At 38.5% G+C, this 22,039-nt stretch overlaps 4 protein-coding genes across 6 annotated transcripts; 3 read left to right on the forward strand and 1 right to left on the reverse strand.

Moving 5' to 3' along the window:
- Window positions 1–780: 780 nt before the first annotated feature.
- On the forward strand, window positions 781–1,748 carry nmba (neuromedin Ba). Its single transcript, XM_035525705.1, has 3 exons — window positions 781–1,009; window positions 1,242–1,438; window positions 1,610–1,748. The coding sequence occupies exons 1-3, from the start codon at window positions 841–843 to the stop codon at window positions 1,664–1,666; spliced, it is 423 nt and encodes a 140-aa protein (XP_035381598.1). The 5' UTR covers window positions 781–840; the 3' UTR covers window positions 1,667–1,748.
- A 1,333-nt stretch (window positions 1,749–3,081) lies between these two features.
- On the forward strand, window positions 3,082–7,606 carry kti12 (KTI12 chromatin associated homolog). Its single transcript, XM_027008814.2, has 9 exons — window positions 3,082–3,366; window positions 3,811–3,862; window positions 3,973–4,025; window positions 4,121–4,176; window positions 4,279–4,355; window positions 4,672–4,831; window positions 4,944–5,006; window positions 5,137–5,205; window positions 7,007–7,606. Exons 1-9 carry the CDS (start codon window positions 3,216–3,218, stop codon window positions 7,148–7,150), a joined length of 825 nt encoding a protein of 274 aa, XP_026864615.2. The 5' UTR covers window positions 3,082–3,215; the 3' UTR covers window positions 7,151–7,606.
- A 1,374-nt stretch (window positions 7,607–8,980) lies between these two features.
- Window positions 8,981–19,686, reverse strand: si:dkey-24l11.2 (uncharacterized protein LOC100034462 homolog). Its single transcript, XM_027008813.2, has 12 exons — window positions 19,525–19,686; window positions 15,256–16,006; window positions 14,923–14,982; window positions 14,771–14,823; window positions 14,522–14,666; window positions 13,290–13,648; window positions 12,861–13,089; window positions 12,435–12,552; window positions 12,001–12,118; window positions 10,554–10,665; window positions 9,919–10,031; window positions 8,981–9,772 (listed from the first exon to the last, which is right to left on the reverse strand). The coding sequence occupies exons 2-12, from the start codon at window positions 15,934–15,936 to the stop codon at window positions 9,694–9,696; spliced, it is 2,067 nt and encodes a 688-aa protein (XP_026864614.2). The 5' UTR covers window positions 15,937–16,006; window positions 19,525–19,686; the 3' UTR covers window positions 8,981–9,693.
- An 86-nt stretch (window positions 19,687–19,772) lies between these two features.
- Window positions 19,773–21,883, forward strand: ch25hl1.2 (cholesterol 25-hydroxylase like 1, tandem duplicate 2). 3 transcript variants are annotated; one of them, XM_027008823.2, is made up of 3 exons: window positions 19,926–19,938; window positions 20,177–20,261; window positions 20,356–21,883. In XM_027008823.2, the coding sequence occupies exon 3, from the start codon at window positions 20,492–20,494 to the stop codon at window positions 21,329–21,331; it is 840 nt and encodes a 279-aa protein (XP_026864624.1). In that variant the 5' UTR covers window positions 19,926–19,938; window positions 20,177–20,261; window positions 20,356–20,491; the 3' UTR covers window positions 21,332–21,883. The 3 variants fall into 3 exon arrangements, with proteins under 3 accessions (XP_026864622.1, XP_026864625.1, XP_026864624.1); XM_027008821.2 differs by having other exon boundaries at window positions 19,773–20,261; XM_027008824.2 differs by lacking the exon at window positions 20,177–20,261 and having other exon boundaries at window positions 19,773–19,938.
- The last annotated feature ends 156 nt before the right edge of the window (window positions 21,884–22,039 follow it).

The following is a 22,039-nucleotide window of genomic DNA, read 5'->3' on the forward strand; positions in this document are numbered from 1 at the left end:
ACTGTCATTAAGGATGCATTACATACACTTTTCACCAATTTTTAGAAGAAACTATTTTGCAGCTTTACAGTCACTGCATTTTATTAGGTACACCCACTTTAGCTTTGCAATTTATAACTACACCTACAAACTGATTCTAATAGTTTTATTGAAGTGGGTTGTATATGTCTATAATTTAAACTTTATTACAACTTACAACATTGGGTTAAAATTATTCTTCAGATTCAGTGTTATAAGAATTTTAGCAGTTTATAATAACCTACCTCTCCAGTCAGGCCTTATGTAAGTTTTGTCAATTTTAAACCAGTGACCTTTCTTTGTGATGACAAATGTTACACTAATGCTTAACTATGTTCTTTGTTGTTAATATATACATAATGTAATTATCTTGTTGTTTTTTGTTCTTGAATTTTAATTTTACAAACCATTTTTTTTGTTGTTGTTGTTTGTTTTGTTTTACCGAGGCCATATGTGTGCCAGTATCATTACTGGCATAAGACTAAATGCATGTTGAGAAATATTACATTTTCTATGTAATTAAGCTTTAAGGACCTCAACTTCATTTCCATCAAGTCACTAATATCCATTTGCAGGCACACCATGGTCGATTCATCTCTATCTCTGGAAATTTGCTTTAAAATAGTTCAGCTTCCTTTGTGCGCAAAACCAGCAGAACTGTGACCTCAGCGCACAAATGATAGCCCTCCTACTGCTTTCATATAAAACTCGACTGTCTCATCCCATGGAATGAAATTATACGCGAAAGGTACTAGAGGAAAAAAAAAACATGCAGCGTTGAGTTTCTTGTCACCTAGACGGCAACCTGCGATCAACTTGAAGATGGCCATAACATCTTTCGGCGGAAACTGCAAATTTGGACTAATGCTGACCTACTTAGCAATGTCGTCATACATACCTATAAGTACATCAGTCAGTCTTGATTTAAACGAATTAAGAAACAAACTTTCCAAAATCAAAGCAAATCCACGAGGGAATCTTTGGGCAACCGGTAGGCTATCTAACTCATTTAAGACTTTTTCCTCGTTGCTGGCTGGTCTAAATTTTAATGGCAGCATTAAAGCATCTAAATCAATCGTAATCAATGTAACTAATTTGCAAGTGGTTTTGAAATTCTTGCAAACTGCTGCTCGTGTAGGCTGTAGGATAGGCTAGTCATGCCCATTATCAAACTGGATTGCAAGTTTTTTTCTTTCAAGGAATATATTGTTTTCATTTTCTAGGACATTTCATGGGTAAGAAGAGTTTTTCGGATAGCCAGGTTGTCGATTCCCAGCCGACCTATGAGTCAAAAATGAAGCATCTTCAGGCACCGACGGTAGCAGAGCGGAGCACAGACGAGTTGGAGCAAGTGATCGCACAGAATGTGCTAAAGGCTCAGCTGACAGATCCACGGGAGAGGCAAGATTCAACGAATCGGGTAATTAAAGCTGCTTAATTCACATGCTCTGACTGTTGTAGTCAAAGCTTGGGTTTAGAATGGACTGCAGTTATGCCTTTGTGTCCCATTAAATGCTCTAATTGTTCTCAGCGTAAGCCTAAAATTATTTCAGCAATATATGTTCTTCTTCTTCTTTGCTTTATCTTTCAGGATAAGGACGTTGTGGTGAAGCTTTTGAAAATCTACATTGCTGAAAGGAAACGTTAGACTACCGGGACATTTGTGATAAACGCATCCACAACTTCGTTTTATATTTGCCAAAAAAGTGATGCACAAAGCGTTTGCTCTTCAGAATATCAGAAATAAATAAAATAAAAATAAATAAATAAAAATAAAATTTATATATATATATATATATATATATATATATATATATATATATATATATATATATATATATATATATATATATATATGTATGTATGTATTATTACACATCTGCATGTAGAAATTTAATTTCCATATTTTTCGAATTCACTGAAAATATGATGCCCATGGTTGCAGTTTGCTACTACAATTAGCCTACCGATTTAGACAGGTAATCTAACATACGTAATTTGAGTGAATGCTGCCGCTATCTATTGCTGCGTATATTTTTGCATTTCTTAATTTGTGTGCCTAGTTGTAAATAATTAATTATGATCGTTGAACGTAAATGCAGGTGTCTACACACCTAAATGGACATATGTAACAAAATACAATATAAGGTAAATAAGACTCACTTGAGACTGATCACCCAGACCTGTAACAAATCACCTGATCATAGATCACCCGAGGCATACATCATCTACTGATTATAATCCTGGTTGCTAAAATGGATTAATCAGGGGATGCAGTATCAGTAGGTATTCAATCCAGCTATTCATGCTAATACCAGTTTTACTAGTTCTGTTCCATTTGTCAAGAAGAAATTGTAAAAATTAAGTATAACCGAAACAAATATATGTAGATGGTTATTAGTGACTAGCTGGAACATAGTTAATAAGATAACATCACATACATGATATTTAGGGCAAACGCTTATAGGGTTGCATTAGTGAAAGGCTTAGGGCTTTTTATCAAATAAACATGATTCAGCATATAGGCTAATATGACCTTCATAAGATAAATCCATGGTGTGAAATAATATTGTGCAGTTGTATTGCACATGTGCTAAACAGGTTTAGTAATTAAATACACACCGCTGGACATTCCACTATTTATGATACACTTTTGCAGTTAAATAGCCTAAGGCACAATGGGCAGTGCTAACTCAGTGGTTAAGGTACTTGACTTGTAATTGGAAGCTTTCCTGTTCATACCCTACCACCACTGTTGGGTCCCTGAGCAAGTCCCTAAACCCGCAGTTGTATTCAGTCATAACTATAAGTTGCTTTAGATAAATGCCTTAAAATGTAAATTCACCTCTAAATTTTGATAGTTTCACCATCACATCTTTTGCTTTGAATTTCTTAATACATATTTAAAGATGCTTTTTTGTTGTACTTTCCCATGCATATAAAACATACATTATATTATGGTTTATTTGTCACTAAAACAAAAAAAACCCTCCGATGCTCGCGAGTGCCCCTAGTGAACCAAGCAGCTGTCCAATTCAGGGAAGGAACTCAAGTAATTATTGATTACTTCCGTGTCATAGGTTTATGCAAACAGCTTTCCTCTCTGATCTCCGGTCAGCGTCAACAAGGTATATAATATTGAAACATGCGATTTGTGTGACAAACACGTTCCCTAATACAGAAGATATTTACCCAAAATGCCCTTAATTGTATTATGTGGGTATCCTTGTAGCGGCAAAAGCCGACGAGCGCATGAATTAAAAGATTTCTTCACAAAATATAAAGCCAGGAACGTTCACATTATTGGAGATGAAATCGTGGGAACTGACAAAACCACTGTCTATGCAGGTGAGAAATTACAGCAAATTGTTATCCTACCTAGCAAGCAAGCTAACCTAGCTAACCCAACCAACATAACGCTACGTTAGTTAGCTGATTTCGCCTTTCAGAACAGGCTAGGTTAGAGGTTAGTTAAGTTAGATCCACTACCGCTAACTTTAAAGATAATTATCAACAAAGCTAATTAATTATTTTAATTATTTGTTGCATGGACCCATGCGGTAGGTTGCGCAGGCTGCCAAAAAAGTTTGCTTGTAGCTAACTAACTGCTAGCTAACTGCATAGTGGTGCGTTAATGATTTGCTGTATTTGGACGTTAAGGATGCAGTAACTATGCATTTGGCTTGTATCCCCCGTCTGGAGTAGCCTGAACTGTGGCACAGATTGTGCATTTTTAACGTTAGTTTGAAGAAACCAGTGCTAAACGTTCCTGTGATACCTGTTTCGACGCAGACTCACAGAGTGAAAAGAATCTAAGAGGTGCTTTACGATCTGAAGTAGAGAGGTGAGGTATTTTGCCATTAAGCATGCTACCTATGTATTCGAGTAATCATTGTATCTAAAATATTTAAAATTTTGCTCTAAAGTCTTGAAGTCCTATGTCTTTGAAAATAGGAAACTCAACAAAGATGACATTGTAATTCTGGATTCCTTGAATTATATTAAAGGTAAACATTTTCAGTAAGTGCCTTATACATAACATGCATGTTTACCTTCCTATTCTGATTTTTTCAAACATAACTTTATTTCTTGTGGTTTCCAGGTTACAGATATGAACTGTTTTGTCTCATTAAACATGTACAAACTCCACATTGTTTGGTACGTAGTTAGGCTATATGAAACCCAAGACAAAACAATTTACATCTCTGTCATTTAGAAGATTACATTTGTGTACATGTATGTATGTTGCTAATCATTTAGGTCTACTGTTTGACATCAGCTGAGCTGAGCTCAGAGTGGAATAAAGAAAGAGAAGATTGTCAGTATTCCCAGGAAATGTAAGCCTGAGTTTGCACGCATCTTCCACAATGAGGTTTAAGATACTCTGCTGAGAGAGAATTTAAAGTAGAGCTTTGTCCATCTTATTTTGCTTGCTGAAGCTTGGGATATCTTAGGCTGTAATCTTATTATAAGTATTTTCTATCTCTTGGATAATGAAAATATGTGTAAAATTTAGTCACTGCAAATGTGTTTTAAAGTGTTTTACTGGACATGACAAATCCTGAAGTCATTGCAACTACCTTTGTAATATATATTTTTTAAAAATCTCTGTAATCTAGTAGTTCACTTCCTTTGTTTCTATTGATGTGGTAGACTGGATGCCCTTATTTTGAGATTTGAAGCACCTGATTCAAGAAATAGGTGGGACAGTCCACTTTTTACTATTCAGAAAGAGGACACACTTCCATTTGAAGCAATCTCTGATGCTCTTTTCAGACGAAAAGCACCACCACCTAACCAGTCCACACAAAGTGTAAGAATCCTCCATTTTATTTTCTTCTTAAATATATAAGTATAGTTATGTCTGCATATGGGTTCAAAAAAGCCAAAAAGAGGAATGTCCTTCATTTTCTTATGTTCTGCAGCAACCACTGTCATCCACCAACTTTTTATATGAGTTGGACAAAGTTACCCAAGATGTCTTAATGGTACAGCATTTCATTTTTTGTCACTTTGTGTGGTTTCAGTGCATTGAGATGTGTTTTATACTTTTAATAGCTTTTGCACTTCAGCTAGCAAGTTTCAACTTCAGGTATACAATTTGGGTTAATCTTCTAGGCTGTTCTTGACTCACAGAAGACCAGTGTCCCGGGAGATATCATCATGGTCCCAGGAGCTACAGAAAAGATATCCTTTTGTCACTAGGTTTGCGTTTGATTGTCTGGAATAAATTTGGCCTTCAAAGAATGTTATTTCAGTTTGACAGACTTCTAATTTAGTGGCCACCTTAAATAGCTTTAGGTAGCAATTAGAGTAGGTAAAGGTATAGGGGCAAAGGTGGTCTTTAGAAATATATATTTATATAGATGAGTTCAAAGAAATTCATTTAGACCAGTTGTTTCTTGTACCTTCTTTAGACAGCTTTGGGTTTTATAGGGAAAGAATACATTTTCATCTATTTTTATTATAGGTATATACACCTACAATAATTGTTGTAGATTATGTTGTAGGTTCCATCATAAAAAAATAATCTCTGGTCTTCTAGCAGAGGCCTGGGAGCTTGAGGGTCCTGCATAGTATCTTGGCTGCCCACAGCAAAGTTCTTGGATGTTGTTCCTCAGATCTGATGTAGCCATTCTCTCGGTTTGGGATTACAGTACACAGATTACTACTGTTGCCTAACCACTGTTGCTTTCACCTTCCACATCTTTTCCAGCTCTTCTCTTAGCACTTCATATTTCTTAAGCTTTTTGTGTTCCTTGTTCCTGATGTTGGTATCACTTGGGATTGTTACATCTATCACTACAGCCCTCTTCTGCTATTTATCCATCACTACTAGGTCTGGTTGGTTATCCATTACCATTTTGTTTATCTGTATCTGGAAGTCCCACAGGATCTTGTCATGGTCATTCTCCATCAACTTTGGGGGTGTATCCTACTTTGACCTTGGAACTTCCAGTGCATATTCGGCACGGATGTTTCTATGTACTAAGCCAGCCACCTGTTTATGGCATTCCATATATGCTCTGCCTGCTACCATCTTGCATCCTGTTATGTGCTGGATTGTCTCAGGAGCAACTTTGCACTGCCTCCATCTGGGGTCCTGCCTGTTGTGGTATATCCTAGCCTCTACTGATCTTGTATTCAGAGCTTATTCCTGTGCTGCCATGATTAGTGCCTCCATGATGTTGTTCAATCCAGCCTTTTCCAGCCATTGGTAGGATTTTTCCATATCAGTCACTTACACTATTTGCTGTTGGTCATACCATGCAGAGGTTTATCCTCCCATGATGGTTCCTGTTCCTCCTCATTCCCATCCTCCTCTGGATTCTGCTGTCTGAGGTATTCACTAAGCACTTCATTACTTGGGGCCATCTTCCAGGTGTACTCCTGAATCTGGGTTGTTTCATTCTGGATAGTGGCTCTGACACTCACTGGTCCTCTGTCCCCCTCCTTCCACTTAGTGTAGTGCTGGATTTTGTATGAAACCCTCCATGCATTGTGAGGAGTTTCTTTGTCCTTATATCAGTGGCTTCTATCTCCCCTTTGTCCAACTTATTATGCCAGAGGGGTATCTGATGACTGGTAGAGCATAGCCCAGATCTTGTTCTTCCTATTCAGCTAACTTCTCAGGACTTGCCTCACTTTTTGTAGGTATTTGGCTGTAGCTGCTTTCCTTGTGGCCTTGTCATCATTCCCATTTCCTGTGGGATTCCAAGGTAGCTGCCCTCAGCAGCTTTTATGATACCTTCTGGTAGTACAATCCCCTCTGTTCTAACTACTTTTCTTCTCCTTTCAAACATCTGACCACACTTATCCAGTCCAAATAACATTCCAACATCATTGCTGTATATCTGTATTTTAGATCACAAAAGGGGTATGCATAAAGATTTTTGCTTAAATGTGGTTTGAAATCTTTGCTACCATTATATCTTGAAACTAAATGCTAGTTTTGACTTCTGCATAATTTCCTCAACCTTTGCAATACATAGAACTCACAAGAAGTCTTAACATGGCTGAACTGAGGAAGCTTCGAAGGCAGTTCATCAGTTATACCAAGATGCATCCTACAGAGAATATTGGACAAATAGCAAACATGTTTATACAGTACCTCAACAAGAGTATGCACTGATAAGTGCCATTAATAGGAGCCCGTGTGGGTGTAAAATATTTGATTTGGTAATCTAAGATGAACATAAGGTGAAGTCTTGGGGAGCTAAAGCGTGGGACTTGAAGCACTATACTAAAGAGATGGACCACTCCTTTAATTGTAACTTTCTGGAGTGGCCCAACACTAGGGTTTTATTTTATATTTTTGTTTGTTTTGCTAAAAGAGGTTCTGGTACCATTTCTTCCCAAATTGTACATTTTTGGTGGGTCTTCACTGTTTCTGTGTGTCTGAAGTCATGATCATGCTGAAAGAAAAATGAGTGGATAGCCAAATGTGTCCAAGATATCAAAACTTTAAAAAACAAACAACAAAATGGTTTCTTCCTTTTAACTGTGTTAGTTTGGGCATGGATATATTATTGAATTAATTGTTATAAAGTGTTTTCTATGAAAATAAAGTAAATACTGACTGCCTAGACATATAGCTTCTTTTCTTAAGACTTTCACATAAAATCAACTTTCAATTCCTATTTCCTGGAGCCAGCCAAAGATTGATTGATTGGTTTCCTTTCTTCAGTCTTGGTTCTTATTGTTTGTTTTTTCCTTGGCACTGTCAAATTTGGATTGCTTGTCACTGATTCAGGAAAACACCACACAGCTCTGTATAGCTGCTTGGTAACATCTAAAGTAAAAATAGACTAAATAAATAAATTAAAAAACCATTATACAAAACAACTGAAAATGTTTTATTAGAATTTTATAACAAAATTAGAGAAAAGGAAGATGTAATGTGTATTCATCACCCCATACCACTTACTTTAGTCAGTTTACCAACAGACCTGCCTCAGGCAGTGACCAGTGTTTTGCCAGTGTATATTTCCATTGAGATGTTAATCAATTGTATAAATGTTTACTCCTAACAAACTTGATAATCATGTCTTGTCACAGTATTGCCCTTACATTTTTGGGAAATGTATTCCTTTTTTTTTGCTCATATGTAATACCTTTAATACATTATTGGGAATTTATATTTGTTTCTTTTTTCCTAAAGGATGATGTATGATAATGGAACTATAACACTGGTCAGCAATGATTTTGCTTACAACAAAAAATACATTTATGTATTTTTTAATGCTGAATCCAAATATTTTCAGACTTTCTCCCTCACCCATAGTATTTTTGTTCCAATATACTCATGTCATTATGTATAGTGTGAAAGAGCAGTACCAAGGAAAGGGGTTCCCCTCTGTTGGCAGGATGTTCCTGAGGCCAAATATAGGCAAAAATCACAGTACATTTTAGAAGCAGGTCTGTACACATTTTGAACACAAGTGAATATTAACCCTATTTATGAATGATGTACAATTAATGTAAAACTGAATTTGCCAGTCACGTTAAAAAAAATAAACATGTAAAAACCTTGTGATTAGAAATATTTTAAAAACATACAAATTAATACTTTTAGGTGCAGCTATTTTAGTTTGGGAAGCAAAAAAAAAAAAAAAGTTAATTTATGTTGTCCATTTAAGCACAAGCCCATACTCATATTTGGAGGGACCCCCCCCCCCCCCTGCAAACATTATGTAAAAATAAGATTCCACCCACTAGCTTTGTGCAATATTATGGTCTGATGGTGTTTCCATCTGTTGTGTTCTTGAAAGAGGCACTTATTTTAACAACTACCACTGCTGACTTGCTAATGTCTCCGATTTGCGGGGAAAGGTAGCTATAACGTCTGCATCATTTTGCACTGAAACTGTGGTTGTACTTATTTTTAGATGTACATACTATTGACAGTCTTACTAGCATATATCCATATACCTGAATGTCAAAATGTATCTCATAGCAGTCATAAGATTATAGGATTTATTGTATTCATACATTTACAGAATATCAGATTACCAAGTATGTTTACATTTTTTGTACAGTATAGAAGGGTCAATCAAATGCTTTTGTGTAGGATCAGAGTTTCATCCCTCATATGAAGTGACCTACATTACCTGCATTGGTTTGCCATGAGTATATTTACTAAAGATTAATAAAGTGTTCAGTATTTCAATTAAAAAGGAAATGAAGATTCAGTTTTCAAACTTATGAAGACAATTTTTAATTAGTAACAAGATATCAATAATATTGTATGAACATATGCTATCATTTTATTCTAACTTGTATCATTAAGATTGTATTGCACTCTTTGGTTTTGTGTTTGCCTTCAGAAATTGCAACCACAGTCTAACGCGTTCTTGTCTGGTGAATAAAGATCATTACTAATCAATTTGAAGATTTCAATGTGAAGACTTAATGTTCTTAAACTTAGATCAGCAAGTACGACTCATGTGGATAGACTTGTGTTTTGACTACAGGTCCTACCACAAATACCAGGTACAGGGACAGTAAGCTATACAATTCATTTTAGCTGATGGCTTTACAATGATTTAGAAAATTTAGTGAGAAAGAACAGTTGATGGCATTTCCACTTAAAAATCTGTGAAAAAAATATCCCACTCATCCATCTTTTTTGATAGCTTAGATTCCTGTGATTTTTTTTCCCCCCTTCTGCTTCTTCTACTTCTTCTGTTTCTTCTCAATCTTTGCTTTATTTGACACCGTTTTACATATGCTGTTATATTTCTGACGGTCATTCCTGTGTAGACATGGTCAGTTCAGACACAGCTTGGGTAGCAAAAACTAACTCATTCATGCAGATCCGAAGTATAGGTTATTCATTGTGATGTAACTTCACTGATGGAGGAAGAAGATGGTATATACTGTATAGTCAGTAATGTATACCTGCTCATTTGAGTCTTGTTTCTGCAGCCCAGTCCTCCCTCCCAGTGGCTAGTGTGGTTTCCTCTAGTCAACAGCCCTCCACAGCCCACACATGGTCTGCCATTGCTGTATGGCTGTAAGAGAGTGGCACACAGCACAATCATAAACTACCTGCAAGTGCATGATGACCCATGGTCCATCAGTGTACGCTGACAAACCCAACAGCTGATTTGTGGTGATCGGACCCTCCCCTGACACACACACACACACACACACACACTCATTTGGTTTCATACATTACAGGCATGTGGGGTTGTACATATGTCATATATAAGCAACTATTTATATGTAATAAGAATTTCTTAAGTCCACCTCTCAACTCTGAAGTTAACCACAGTAAGAAATAAATGCTTTTGCCCCTCATGTGTTAAAAATGAAACATGAAGCTTTTATAGAAAAGATCAATTTAGTTTATGCCTGATTTTCTCTAGTATTGATATACATTTTTGTACTGAAAATGTTGAAAAATAAGTACATGCTCATGCATATGTCTGTTTAGACTGAAATTCTTTGCAACACTGTCCTGTTCCATTGTTACCCATTCACCTGAGAGTAGTGGTCACCCTCTTCAACAGCATCCAATCTGCCAAGCTCACCTGCTCTTTAGCACAGTAGCCGCAGATCATCCTAGTTGCCAGCTCCATGAGATGATCCTGGTCCTCATCATGGCACAGATCACAAGGGTAAGACCTGCCACAGCACGGGAACCTGGCAGGAAGAAACATTCAACCTCCAGCAGTGGAATGTTGTGATGTTTGCTTCCATCATTTAATAATTGTCCATTGTTTCATTATTCTCTTCATTACTTGTTCATTATTAATTTGCATTATTCCTCAGTCAATTCACTTTCATGTTGCTCACCTCGTGTTTAGTGTAAACAAATTGTTAACCACTCCTTACTATGTTTACTAGAAACCTTATATGAACCAATTCAACAACATATATTAAACTGAGTAGTTTGTAACTTCAAGAAACTAGGAAAGAAACTAAACTGACTATCCAATCGCTTCACCACAGGATTTTACTGAAACTAAGCTAGTAGCCTCTCGCTTAGCTCGAGTGTCTTGTTGCTTTAGTTCATTCCTTTGATTGTTTTTGTTTAATTTCTTATCTTTAGTTTGTATTAATTGGAATTCACTCTTCACAGCCTATACTTGTGATCAAGCAAACACGTCTTCTTGTGTTGACTGAGACTGAAGTTTCATCGTATAGATCGTATAGCCAGCGATCTAGAATTGTCATCAAAAGCAAGGACAGGCCACCTAACCACTGATCCCAAGATTCTGCTTCTGAAAGGCCTACCGGAAAAGGCCTATGACTCTCTAACTGAGCCAGCTCTGGAAATCCAATCCTGTGGATCAAGAAAGCCTGATTGCTTCAGTGTTATTGCCCTACATCACTCACACAAGGCTGAGCCAGCAACACTACGGAAAAATGGACACTGTCAGTGCCATCTAAAAGGCTTGACATGGTCGAGCCCAATGATTTGCAAGGACAGGTATGTCCTAATACCAGATGACCTCTGTTTTCAGTTCTGAGAACTCCTACACATTCAGGAGGCTATTTTGTGAGTGAAAAAACCTTTGCCCAGTCATACCACACATTGTCACATGTCAGAGTAAATGGCTATAAATTTTCATTGACTCATAATGACAAGCCTTTTTAAACAACTTCTGTGCAGTTAGAGATGCAATGAAAATTCTAGTGCTGTGTGGCAGCCATTCAATTCCACTGCAATCTATATAGTAAATGCATTCCAAAAGTCACTGTTCATCTTTGACACTAGAAATCAAGAGAAAACTGAAGCTGCAGTAAAGACAAAAAATCCAGGATCACACAAAATTGTTGATGTGAAGATGTCACTTATCATAATGGCCCCAATATTTAAACCAATCAATTAATGCTTGAGATCTCTGAAGCTTAAACAGAGAGGAATCATTTAATAATGAAAGAACTCCAGACCATAAAATACAATAAAACATTGATGGTTTGTAATAATCTCTCTTTATATTAGTATTAAATTATATTATAATAAATATTTACCTTAGCCAACGGTGACTTTGTCTGAAGTGCTTGCAGGCACCTTTCTCAGGAAGAGGCTTTCCTCGCTGAACTGCAGGATCTCGTATATGCTGACTATACTGAGAAGAGGCCTGCTGTCCTGTAAAAATTAAAAAAACAAAACAAAACACAACATAAGCTAAAAGCAATCATCATGAGCACAATCAAACATGTTACAGCTATAAACTCTATAACTTTTATAGAGCTGAAAACTATTTTTAAAAATGTACATACAGAAATAATGTGTAAAATGCTATTTACCAATGTCATTTTAAAAGTGTCACTATTCATAATCAGTCTTAGACTGATAGGTCACACAAGAACACGATGCGTTTGCCATAAAATTATAAAGAAATAAATATAAATAAAATGGTTCATGTATATGAGGAGTGAAACTTTAGGAACAAACACTAAACCTGTCTCATTTCTGGCCTTAGGCTGGATGTATTGAAAGCATGTGGCTTCCACAAAGATGCTGAGTTTGCTGTGGCAGTGCTGGCAATTTATTTCCTTGTTCTGACCATAGGACAGACTCTAACATCAGAAACAAAGAGAAAGAGAGATCAAGGCAAAATTTAAATAATAACAATTAAAAAATAACTGTATTATTAGATGATGTGTATTATTCTCCCATGCAAATTAACCCAGTCTTGATATAAAATGCGTTGACCCCAAGAATAGTCTAAAATTCTTGCATGTATAATCAAAATCTCTAATGTGTGAGCCATGTACTTGTGTACAGATAAAACACTGCTTAGGTGTACATGTGCACTAGGAATCTAGCGACTCGGACTATATGTCTTTGAAATAAACAGAGTGTAAATTGAGGGTCCTCTTCCAACCTGAAGAGTTTCCTCTTGGTTGCAAGAGAGGCAGCCGATGATCAGCTGGCAGTCCTGCAGCACCAGGTCTACAGGCACGGCTGTGTTCAGGTCCAGATAACCCAGCACATTGCTGTAGTGGTGGAGCATGCTGGGTCTGAACGCAGCTCTGATTCCTGCTCCACACTTCTCACACTGGGCCGTGCATGTCAGCTGTCCGCTCAGGGTCAGGTCAGAGGTCACCTTACACCTAGCACGCAGGGCCAAGTGTGAGTCCCCATTCCCCATTTCTCAAGCCATGGCTCCAACCATATTAGTGTTTTTGGATAAAGCCTTCCTTCAAGGTTAAATGTCACCCAGACTATCTAATACAATTGTTTAAGAACATACAGGTCAACATGCAGGGTTGTAGGTGTCAAATCGATGAGGATGGCCAGGCCTAGCAGTTACCTATTGCACTGCAAGGAAACAGTGATGAGTTTTGCCACCACAGTAGCTGTTCCCTCTCCCAGCCTCAAGCCCAAGAGCTTGACCTCGGTGCCACGGCGAGGTGCACTGGTTTTGATGTTCTCCACGGACAAGCTTTTGCCCCCCTCACTGCTGCAGAGTCTGAGCGGCTCGCTCTCATCTTCTTCTTCTTCCTCCTCCTCCTCTGATTTTGAGCCCACTACCAGTGGGAGCCCAGACAGTGAGGCCTCAGGATGGTCAGATGAAGGCCCAAGTAGAGACGTTTTACACAGCGCCACCTGGAGCTGCTCATAAGGGACAAACTGTATGCCGGCTCTCTCCAGGTCAATGTCCGTTTTCAACTGGAAGTACAGGTCAGAACAATGAGTGCATTCCATTATCTCCAAAAATGCCCTCTGAAATTGGTAGTATTTTCAATTATTATTAAATTTCTTTAGTAGTGGTACAATTTAACACAATACAGCTTGAAAGGTGGTAGTAGTAGTAGTAGTAGTAGTAGTAATAATAATAATAATAATAATAATAATAATAATATTTGTAAAGTGCCCTTCCAGAGCTCAATATCACTTCATTAGACCTCATTATATATAAACTCTCTTAACGGGTACTGTGAGTCAGATTGAGCATGTGTTTGTTCATAAATTGGAGATAATGAGGACATGTGTGCAGCAAACATTTTACCACCCTGCAGTTACACCCCTGAGTTAGGAACTGGCACTTCAGTGAAGGTGATGGTCAAGCTGGGACTCGCTTTGTTTAAGAGAAATCAGAGTGCTTCTGACAGGCTTCTGTAGGTGTTTGAACAGTGGAACTCAGCCAGTAATTAAAATATTTTACTCTAAAAAGTATGTCTTCCTTTAGAGGAAAGCTTTAAATAAATCCAATGTCTCAAAGAGGAGAGGTTTAAATATGGCCAAATGTAAAACCTATTTGTCTCTGCCTTTGCTTCCCATTTATCAAAGCTATTTAAAAATCTTCCAAATTACAAACTGTCTAATTCATCTCCTCATTATGCCTCATGTTGCAGGAAGAAAACATATTGCTTGTATTTGAGTTAATCACCTCTCCATAGTTTCAAGTCTTAAGAATCTGAAGAGCTTTCTCTCATCTCACTCACCAAACCTTTAGAGTCACTCTTTGATTAACACTGGCTGAACGGACTCTAGATGGGTAGTATTAATCTGATGAGTCACTCATCCATCTGTAGATCTCACCTGTCGAGCTCCCTCAGTGAAGAGCCTCTCCATGCTGCGGTCGAGCCAACGTAGATACGGCCGGAACAGCAGCTCCAGCCTCCCCAACAGCTGATTGGTCGCATGCTTGGCCTGCAGCCAATCCTGTGACGCCAGCTGCACGTGTCTGCATGTGCAGAAAGGCATTCAACTGGAATCTTCTGCCTTTTTAATTTGAATCAGAACTGTTATCGCTATTCCAAACAAAGGAGAATTTAAAAAAGCTCTAACCTCCCCATTACTGAAGGCAAGTTTTGGTCCTCAGGAACATCTATTGTAAACACCTATTTAAAAAAAACATGAAACTTGAATTAAGGGTTTTTGGGTTTAAACAAATAAGGAAGCAAAGAAATGAAGAAGTAATTTCAAGCAAAAGTGCATACCTCCTGAGGGTACCCGTCAGGGAAGCTGACCATGATGTCGATTTCTTTTAGGTCAAATGGCTACAAAGAACAGTAGAACTTAATGGCAAATTAGAACACAAACACATTTAATTGTAGATAAGTTCGATTAGGTAAAATCTTCTCAAAAGTCAAAAAGATCTGGCCCAGTGGCAGCCATGGGCACATTAGGAAAATTCCCTGAAGAAAATTTCAAGATATTCTTGACTGAACATTTTCTAAACAAGAAAAGGAACATTAATGTGTCTTAATTGCTATCCCCTAACATAAAAACTGAGTGTACTGTAAGTGCAGATGAGTTTTTAATTTAAATACCCAGTCTGGATCAGTGGCTTCTACAGTGACTCGGTAGTAGGTTAGCTGGCCATCTTCTCTCTCCTGCACTATGAGTTTGTCGCTGGGGAATCTCTTCATCAGCTGGGTGATCTCCATATCCCTGAGAGTTTTGGACGTCTCTGCGGTTAAATCAGCCAGCCTGACCTGATCTGGAACCGCAGGCGGACGGCTGACCGACGGTCTAGCCCCAGGACTGCTCCCCTCCCTGGGTTTCGGGGGCGGCCCATCCTCCACTAAAGAAAACTGTGGATGCCTGAAGCGGCAGCGCTCCTCCATGGCACAGAACCCCGACATGAAGTAGCGGCAGGGCCTCTGGACTCGCACCTGCCTATTTGGAGTGGCCCTCGGAGGTGGAAGGCGCAGGTAATCCTCCTTCCCAGAACCACCACACATCACTGACTGCAGCTGGGGGTCTGAAGAACACGTGTCTGCATGGCTTTCCTTATTTACGTGCCCAGGCCCAGACTCTGGCCTATTCTCAAGCCCCATCAGTGCCGCTGAGGGAACAGTCCTCTGGTGAAGGAAGCGACACCTCTTCCCATACTGGCAATGGCGACCCTGGGAGAAGAAGCGACAGAGCCGCTGTGTAGGCCCAGCAGGGGGTTGTGAGGTCTGCCTCCCACTGTCCTCTGCCAGCCCCACGCTCCACTCATCCTGCATCCTGTTGTCCTCTGTCTGTATCCTGTTCTCTTTTTCTGACAGAGTTCTCCACTCTGTCTATATCGGCTGCCTATGGAAACAATCAAACTTGTGAAGCTAAGTACTATTATTAGAGTTGCTGTTAATAATAATAATAATAATAATAATAATAATATTATTACTACTACTACTATTATTAGTAGTAATAGTATTAACAATTGGAACTGCAGGCAATTTACAACAAGGCTATATTACCAATACCTGACAAAATATTTTAATTTCACATCTCTGTCCAAGATATTGCTGAATTAATAATAAATATAATACACTGAAAGGTGCTATATAAATACAAGGACCCAGACGCTTACAATAGTCAGTAAAAAGACATTGATAGACATATAAGACAACATGTCCAATATACATAACATTTACAAATAGCACTGACAGGACATGGGCAGGAGCTGATGAAAGGGGTGTTTATGTTTGAGAAGTATTATAGGCAAGGGAAAACAGATTTGAATAGAGAGAGTTGCAGACTGTTGGACCAGAGGGAGAAAAGAGTTCCAGAGGCAAGGAGCACATCTAGAAAATGCATGATCACCATAGCCATGTACGGTGGAGGAAGGAAAAGTAAGCAACACAACTGAGGAAGTTCTGACTGTGCAAGTAGGTTTGTAAGGAAGGAGAAAATCCGACAGGTATGAAGGAGCAAGGTTATTTAGGGCTTTGTAAGTAAATAGGAGCATTTTAAATTGAATACAGTATTTTACAGGAAGCCAGTGAAGCTGTTGGAGAACGGGTGTAATGTGACGGTGAGCGCGAGTATGGGTGAGAAGCTGGGCAGAAGCCTGCTGAACCATGTGAAGTCTGAACAGAGGAGGAGCTAATGCCAAACAGAAGAGAGTTGCAATAGTCCAAGTGGCTAGAGATGAAGGTGTGAATGAGACTGAGAAAAGGAAGACCCAATTTTGGCAATGAGCACAGAGGGGGAAAAAGATGTTTTAACTATAGAGTTGATATGGGCACTAAATGAAAGCATAGAATCTAGGATGACAACCATATTTCAATCCAGGGGGGAACGAGACACAATCATCAATGGATCATCAATGGAGAGAGAAAGAGAACTGTTTTTTTTATAATAAGATTTAGAACAGAGTAACATGAGTTCAGTCAATCACTATTTAACAAGAGAAAATTGCACTTTATCCATTTCCTGATTTCTGACAGACAGGTTTCTAACTGATAAAGAGGTGGATTTTAAAGGGATTTAGTACTGAGATAAATCTGGATATCATCTGCATAGCAGTGAAAGTCAAGGTTAAAGTAACGCAAGAGATGTCCTAAAAGAAGGATGTACACAATGAATAAGAGGGGCCCAAGAACTGATCCTTGAGAAACCCCTAAAGTAACAAGAGAAGTGGAAGACGTATAGCCAGAGAGGGGAACAAACTGTTTTCTATCAGTTAGATATGACATGAACCAGTCCGGGGCTGAGCAGTCAATGCCCAGTTTACACAGCCTAGACAGAAAGAGAATGGCTTACCATGTCAAATCCAGACTGGAATGTCTCAAAGAGATTGTGGGTTTCTAAATACTTTTATAGCTGACTGGCAAAAGTTTGTCCAAGAACTATAGCCAAAAAAGGAAGATTAGAGATAGGCCAGAAGTTATCCAGAGCTGAAGGGTCCAAACCAGGCTGTTTGAGTATGGAAGTGACCACAGCAATATTGTAGATTGAAGGAACCTGACTGATAAGCAGTGATTGATTAATAAGAGTTGTGAGATGAGGGATCAGAGCAGGGAGATGGGCTTTAGTTAAAGATGTAGGGAGAGGATCAAGTGAGCAGGTTGCATTTTAAGATTTCATTAAGATAAGCAATGAAAGAACTGAGAACAGTGAACAGTATGAAAAGTAAAAAGAGAAGAGAATGAGTTTCCACCTGGGGAATGGAAAGCCAGAGAGGAAAAGGAAGAGTTATTAGCAGCAGAGGGCTCCAGAGAACTGCTGATTTTTTCCATTTTAGATTCATAGAAGTGTAAGAATGAATCACAGAGAGCAGGAGTAGCAGCTACAGTGCTGTCAGGGGGTTTAAGCTTGATGACTGACAAGAGATGGAGTTTGTATTATCACTGTTAATGAGGCTGGACAAATAGTTTGACTTAGCAGTGTGTAAAGCATCTCTGTAAGCTGTCAGGTGCTGCTTATAAGATTCCACATGAACAGATAGCTTAGACTTCCTACAGAGTCTTTCTAATTGATGACCAGTCTGCTTCGTAGTGCACTGTGCATCTGTATACCAAGGGGAGGAAGAAATAAGACTCATTTTTAGATTTTAACGGGGCTAGTGATTTAAGGGACTCAGAGAGCAGCATTAAGTAGGGCAGCATGTTTGTCAGGAGAAAAGGTAGCAGAATCAGCTAGAAAGGCAGTAGAAATAGAATGGTTAAGAATAGGGATAAACAGAACAAGTCATACAGAAGAAGATGCATCTTTGATTAGAGCAACGAGGAATAGTCAGGGGAGCTGTGAGCAGAATAAGCCTGTGATTAGAGAGGAAACAGTAGAGAACAGAGATCCAAAACAGGTAAAGAGGAAGAACAGACTAAGTCAAGAGTGTGACCTTTGTCATGAGTGGGAATATCTACATGTTGTATGGGCTGGAAACAGTCAAGAAATGAGAGAAAATCATTTGTGAGGTAAAAGTCTAGATCAATTATATGAATACTGAAGTCACTGACTAGCAACAAGTAGGGTGAAATCCAACATATAAGTGTGAGAAGTTCAGATAATTCAGAGAGGAATGATGAATTAGGTTTTGGTGTACAGTAGAGTAGTACTGTAGTTATTGAGCTAGGTAGTTTTAGAGCCATGTATTCAAAAGATGTAGCCGATATAGGCCTGAGTTCTGTAATATTGATTTTATTGTTGAAAATTACAGCCACACCACCTCCACGCCCAGTAGGCCGAGGTTTGGAGATAAGCTTGACGTTGGGTGGGGTAGCCTGATGAAGGACATAAAAATAACCTGTTTGCCAGTTTCAGTGAAGAAAAACATGTCAATATTATTTTCGAGTATAAATTCCTGGAGTACAGATGATAATTAATCGTATGGAAAAATATTTCCACATCCAATAAATCAAACTGGTACAGGGTTCTGGATCCATTCTTAACCAGATATTTAAGAATAAATTCTTAGAAATAATATACATCACTGCAGACCATAACTCAGCACTAACCTTGACTGGCTCAGACATAAATTAATATAACAAAGTATCATGAAGTTAACAGAGAACTAAATCTATTAAGTAGAACTTTCTTAAATATGGCCATCTATAGCTTCCGGGAAAGTAAGATATAAAATGTCAACAGAGCCAGTGTAACAGTCGAATCTAATGTCACATTATAGAACAGAATGATACATTATTAGCTAACTAGCTAACGCACCGCTAGATTTCTAGTTAAAAGGTTACTAATGTAGCTAACTAGCTAGCTAGGGCGAAGACATATAATTTAGCTATTTTGGTAGCTAGGACAGATTAGCTAACTAGCTACTGAGTCTAAAGTACGTGGACACAGATAGCTAGAAACAGAGACAGAAATCCACTAACCTGCTCTGTACTCACTGATGCACTCACTGACCATAGGGTGGTGCAAATGCCTTGACAATAATTACTAATAATACTGATCTAAAAAATTAGAAAGCGAATAGATCTCAACACTTCTAGAACTACACGGATATGTATAGCTTAAGGGAGTTATTTGTTCTTCGTCTTTCTACGTAAGATCAAACTGTACAACGTATTATGCTGACACCTGCTGGAAATTTATATACACAACTTTTACGTGGCGAACGATACTCCTACACCTTGAGATTCAAGCCAGTGTTAGATTAAATCCGAGACTCGTTTGAATCCCTCCGCTTTTTAGTCGGACCTAGGAGTGTTCGTTGTAAGCGACCACAACAGCATCAGACAAATGACAGCGTATCTGCCTCCTTGCACCCTGGTTGTGGGCCGCGTTCAGTAAGCAAACGCTTTCTAACGATGCGCAACATTTTTTTATGTTCAACGGCGCGCTGCCTTGCAATGTTCCGAAACTTACAGTTCATAGGGTTCAAATTCTACCGGATTCAATTACATTAAATTATAATTGACATGTGTCTCCTGAATAGTCTTGCTCTAAATATTTTGTAACACCGCTTGGAATTTTGTCATATTCAAAACGTTTACATGGCCATAAATGAGTTTTGTCGCTCTCTAGCCGCATGATCAATAAGTAATTTAGACGAATGCACGGAGCATGCAGCCCTGAAACACTCTTAACAGTCACGTTCTTCTCGAGGCCTGTATGTACATGAATGTAACGCAATATATAAGTTTTGTTTAAACATCTTCCGTTGGTCTCATGTTTTGGAGTCTTAACCAATTTATTATTTACAGGGGAAGGTGTAAATATTTTAGAAGAATGTCATCTGAACATCCCTGGATGGTGGAACCTTTAAAGATCTTAACTCTGCATCTTTGAACATTCATCATTTAATTTTTTATTTTGCCAGCAGTATACAGATTCTTAAAAATGAGCCTAGCACATTTTGGTGAGTTGATTTGGGAAAGCTATAGGCAAGACTCTATTTTGCAGCCTTTGTGGGACTACCTGCGGCTCCATCACTGCGACACTCTGAGGTCGCCCCTTTTCCCTGTATTTCTCTCAGTGTCATCCTATTTCATTTTTTGCCTACCCTACCTGCTCTGCGACATTATGGGAGACAGGTGGCCAGCTGTCTACCGGTACAAGATTCAGCCAAGCAAGATGCCTACCCACACGATGTTCCTCCGCTGCGCCAGCATTACCCTGCGCAACCACATTCTGCTGGTGTTTCCGGCAGCTGTCGCCCAGTGGGCGTGGAGGCCTCCCATTCCCCTGCCTGAGCAAGCGCCAACATTACTGGAGCTTGTGGGCGGTGTGGCAGGAAACCTCCTGCTTTTCGACTTGCAGTATTTCATCTGGCACCTCCTGCATCACAAGGTTCGCTGGCTTTATGTCACCTTCCATGCCATCCACCATGAATACTCTGCTCCCTTCGCCTTGGCCACACAGTGCCTTGGGGGCTGGGAGCTGGTCACAGTAGGCTTCTGGACCACCCTGAACCCAGTGCTGATGAGATGCCACCTGCTCACCACTTGGGCCTTTATGTTAGCCCATGTCTATGTTTCGGTGGAAGACCACTGTGGGTATGACTTCCCATGGTCCACTTCTCGCCTGATTCCCTTTGGCATCTATGGAGGGCCAAGCAAGCATGATGTGCACCACCAGAAGCCTAATACTAACTTTGCTCCCCATTTTAGCCACTGGGATAAACTGTTGGGCACACATGCTGATTTCAGTTTTGTTAAATCTCAGGAAAAGATATATTAAATCTCAGTAAACTAAATAATATGCATTATTAAAACTGTAATTGTAGTCAAGTCATGGGTTTATAGCTTATAGCAAGTGATTTGTGCAATACTTTCTTCAAGTAGATATAATGAAAAGACTGTACAGTAACAATGCAGATTATCTCTCTGAGCCTTTTATTCTCAAAGTAGTAACCTTAATATTCTTAAAGATAATTAGATTATGTTCTGCATATTTTAAGAATATAAATTCTGTTCTAAAGTAAAAGCTCTTTTTGTAAAGGAAATTAAACAGGAATAAGGAATACTTTCACCTGATAACAGTGAAAACTCAAACTCAGAGTAGTCTAGTTAATATCAAAATGAAAATAAAAGTACTAGTGAATGCATATCCTTTAATAGTTATAAAGTGCAATCCTTTTGTGATGTTTCTAGTTTGTATTATCCTGTGTATTAAAATGTTGTAAAGGGTGTGGAAAAATAACATTGCAAATCATTAATAAGTGGAAACTTATGTGAAGCAAAGTAATGCAGCAATCACCCACCTTATTTATTTATCTATTTATTTATTTATTTATTTATTTATTTATTGCAACTGTGAATCAATAGTTAAAAAGCAATTAAAATAAATATACTAGCAAATGGTTTTTGGTGTCAATATTATATGCTGTAGCATATGCTGTTTTCTTTTTTTGTTTGTTTGTTTTGTTTCATTTTATGAAGATGGATA

Source organism: Electrophorus electricus, chromosome 4 (genome assembly GCF_013358815.1).
Source record: "Electrophorus electricus isolate fEleEle1 chromosome 4, fEleEle1.pri, whole genome shotgun sequence".
Classification (NCBI taxonomy): Eukaryota; Metazoa; Chordata; class Actinopteri; order Gymnotiformes; family Gymnotidae; genus Electrophorus; species Electrophorus electricus.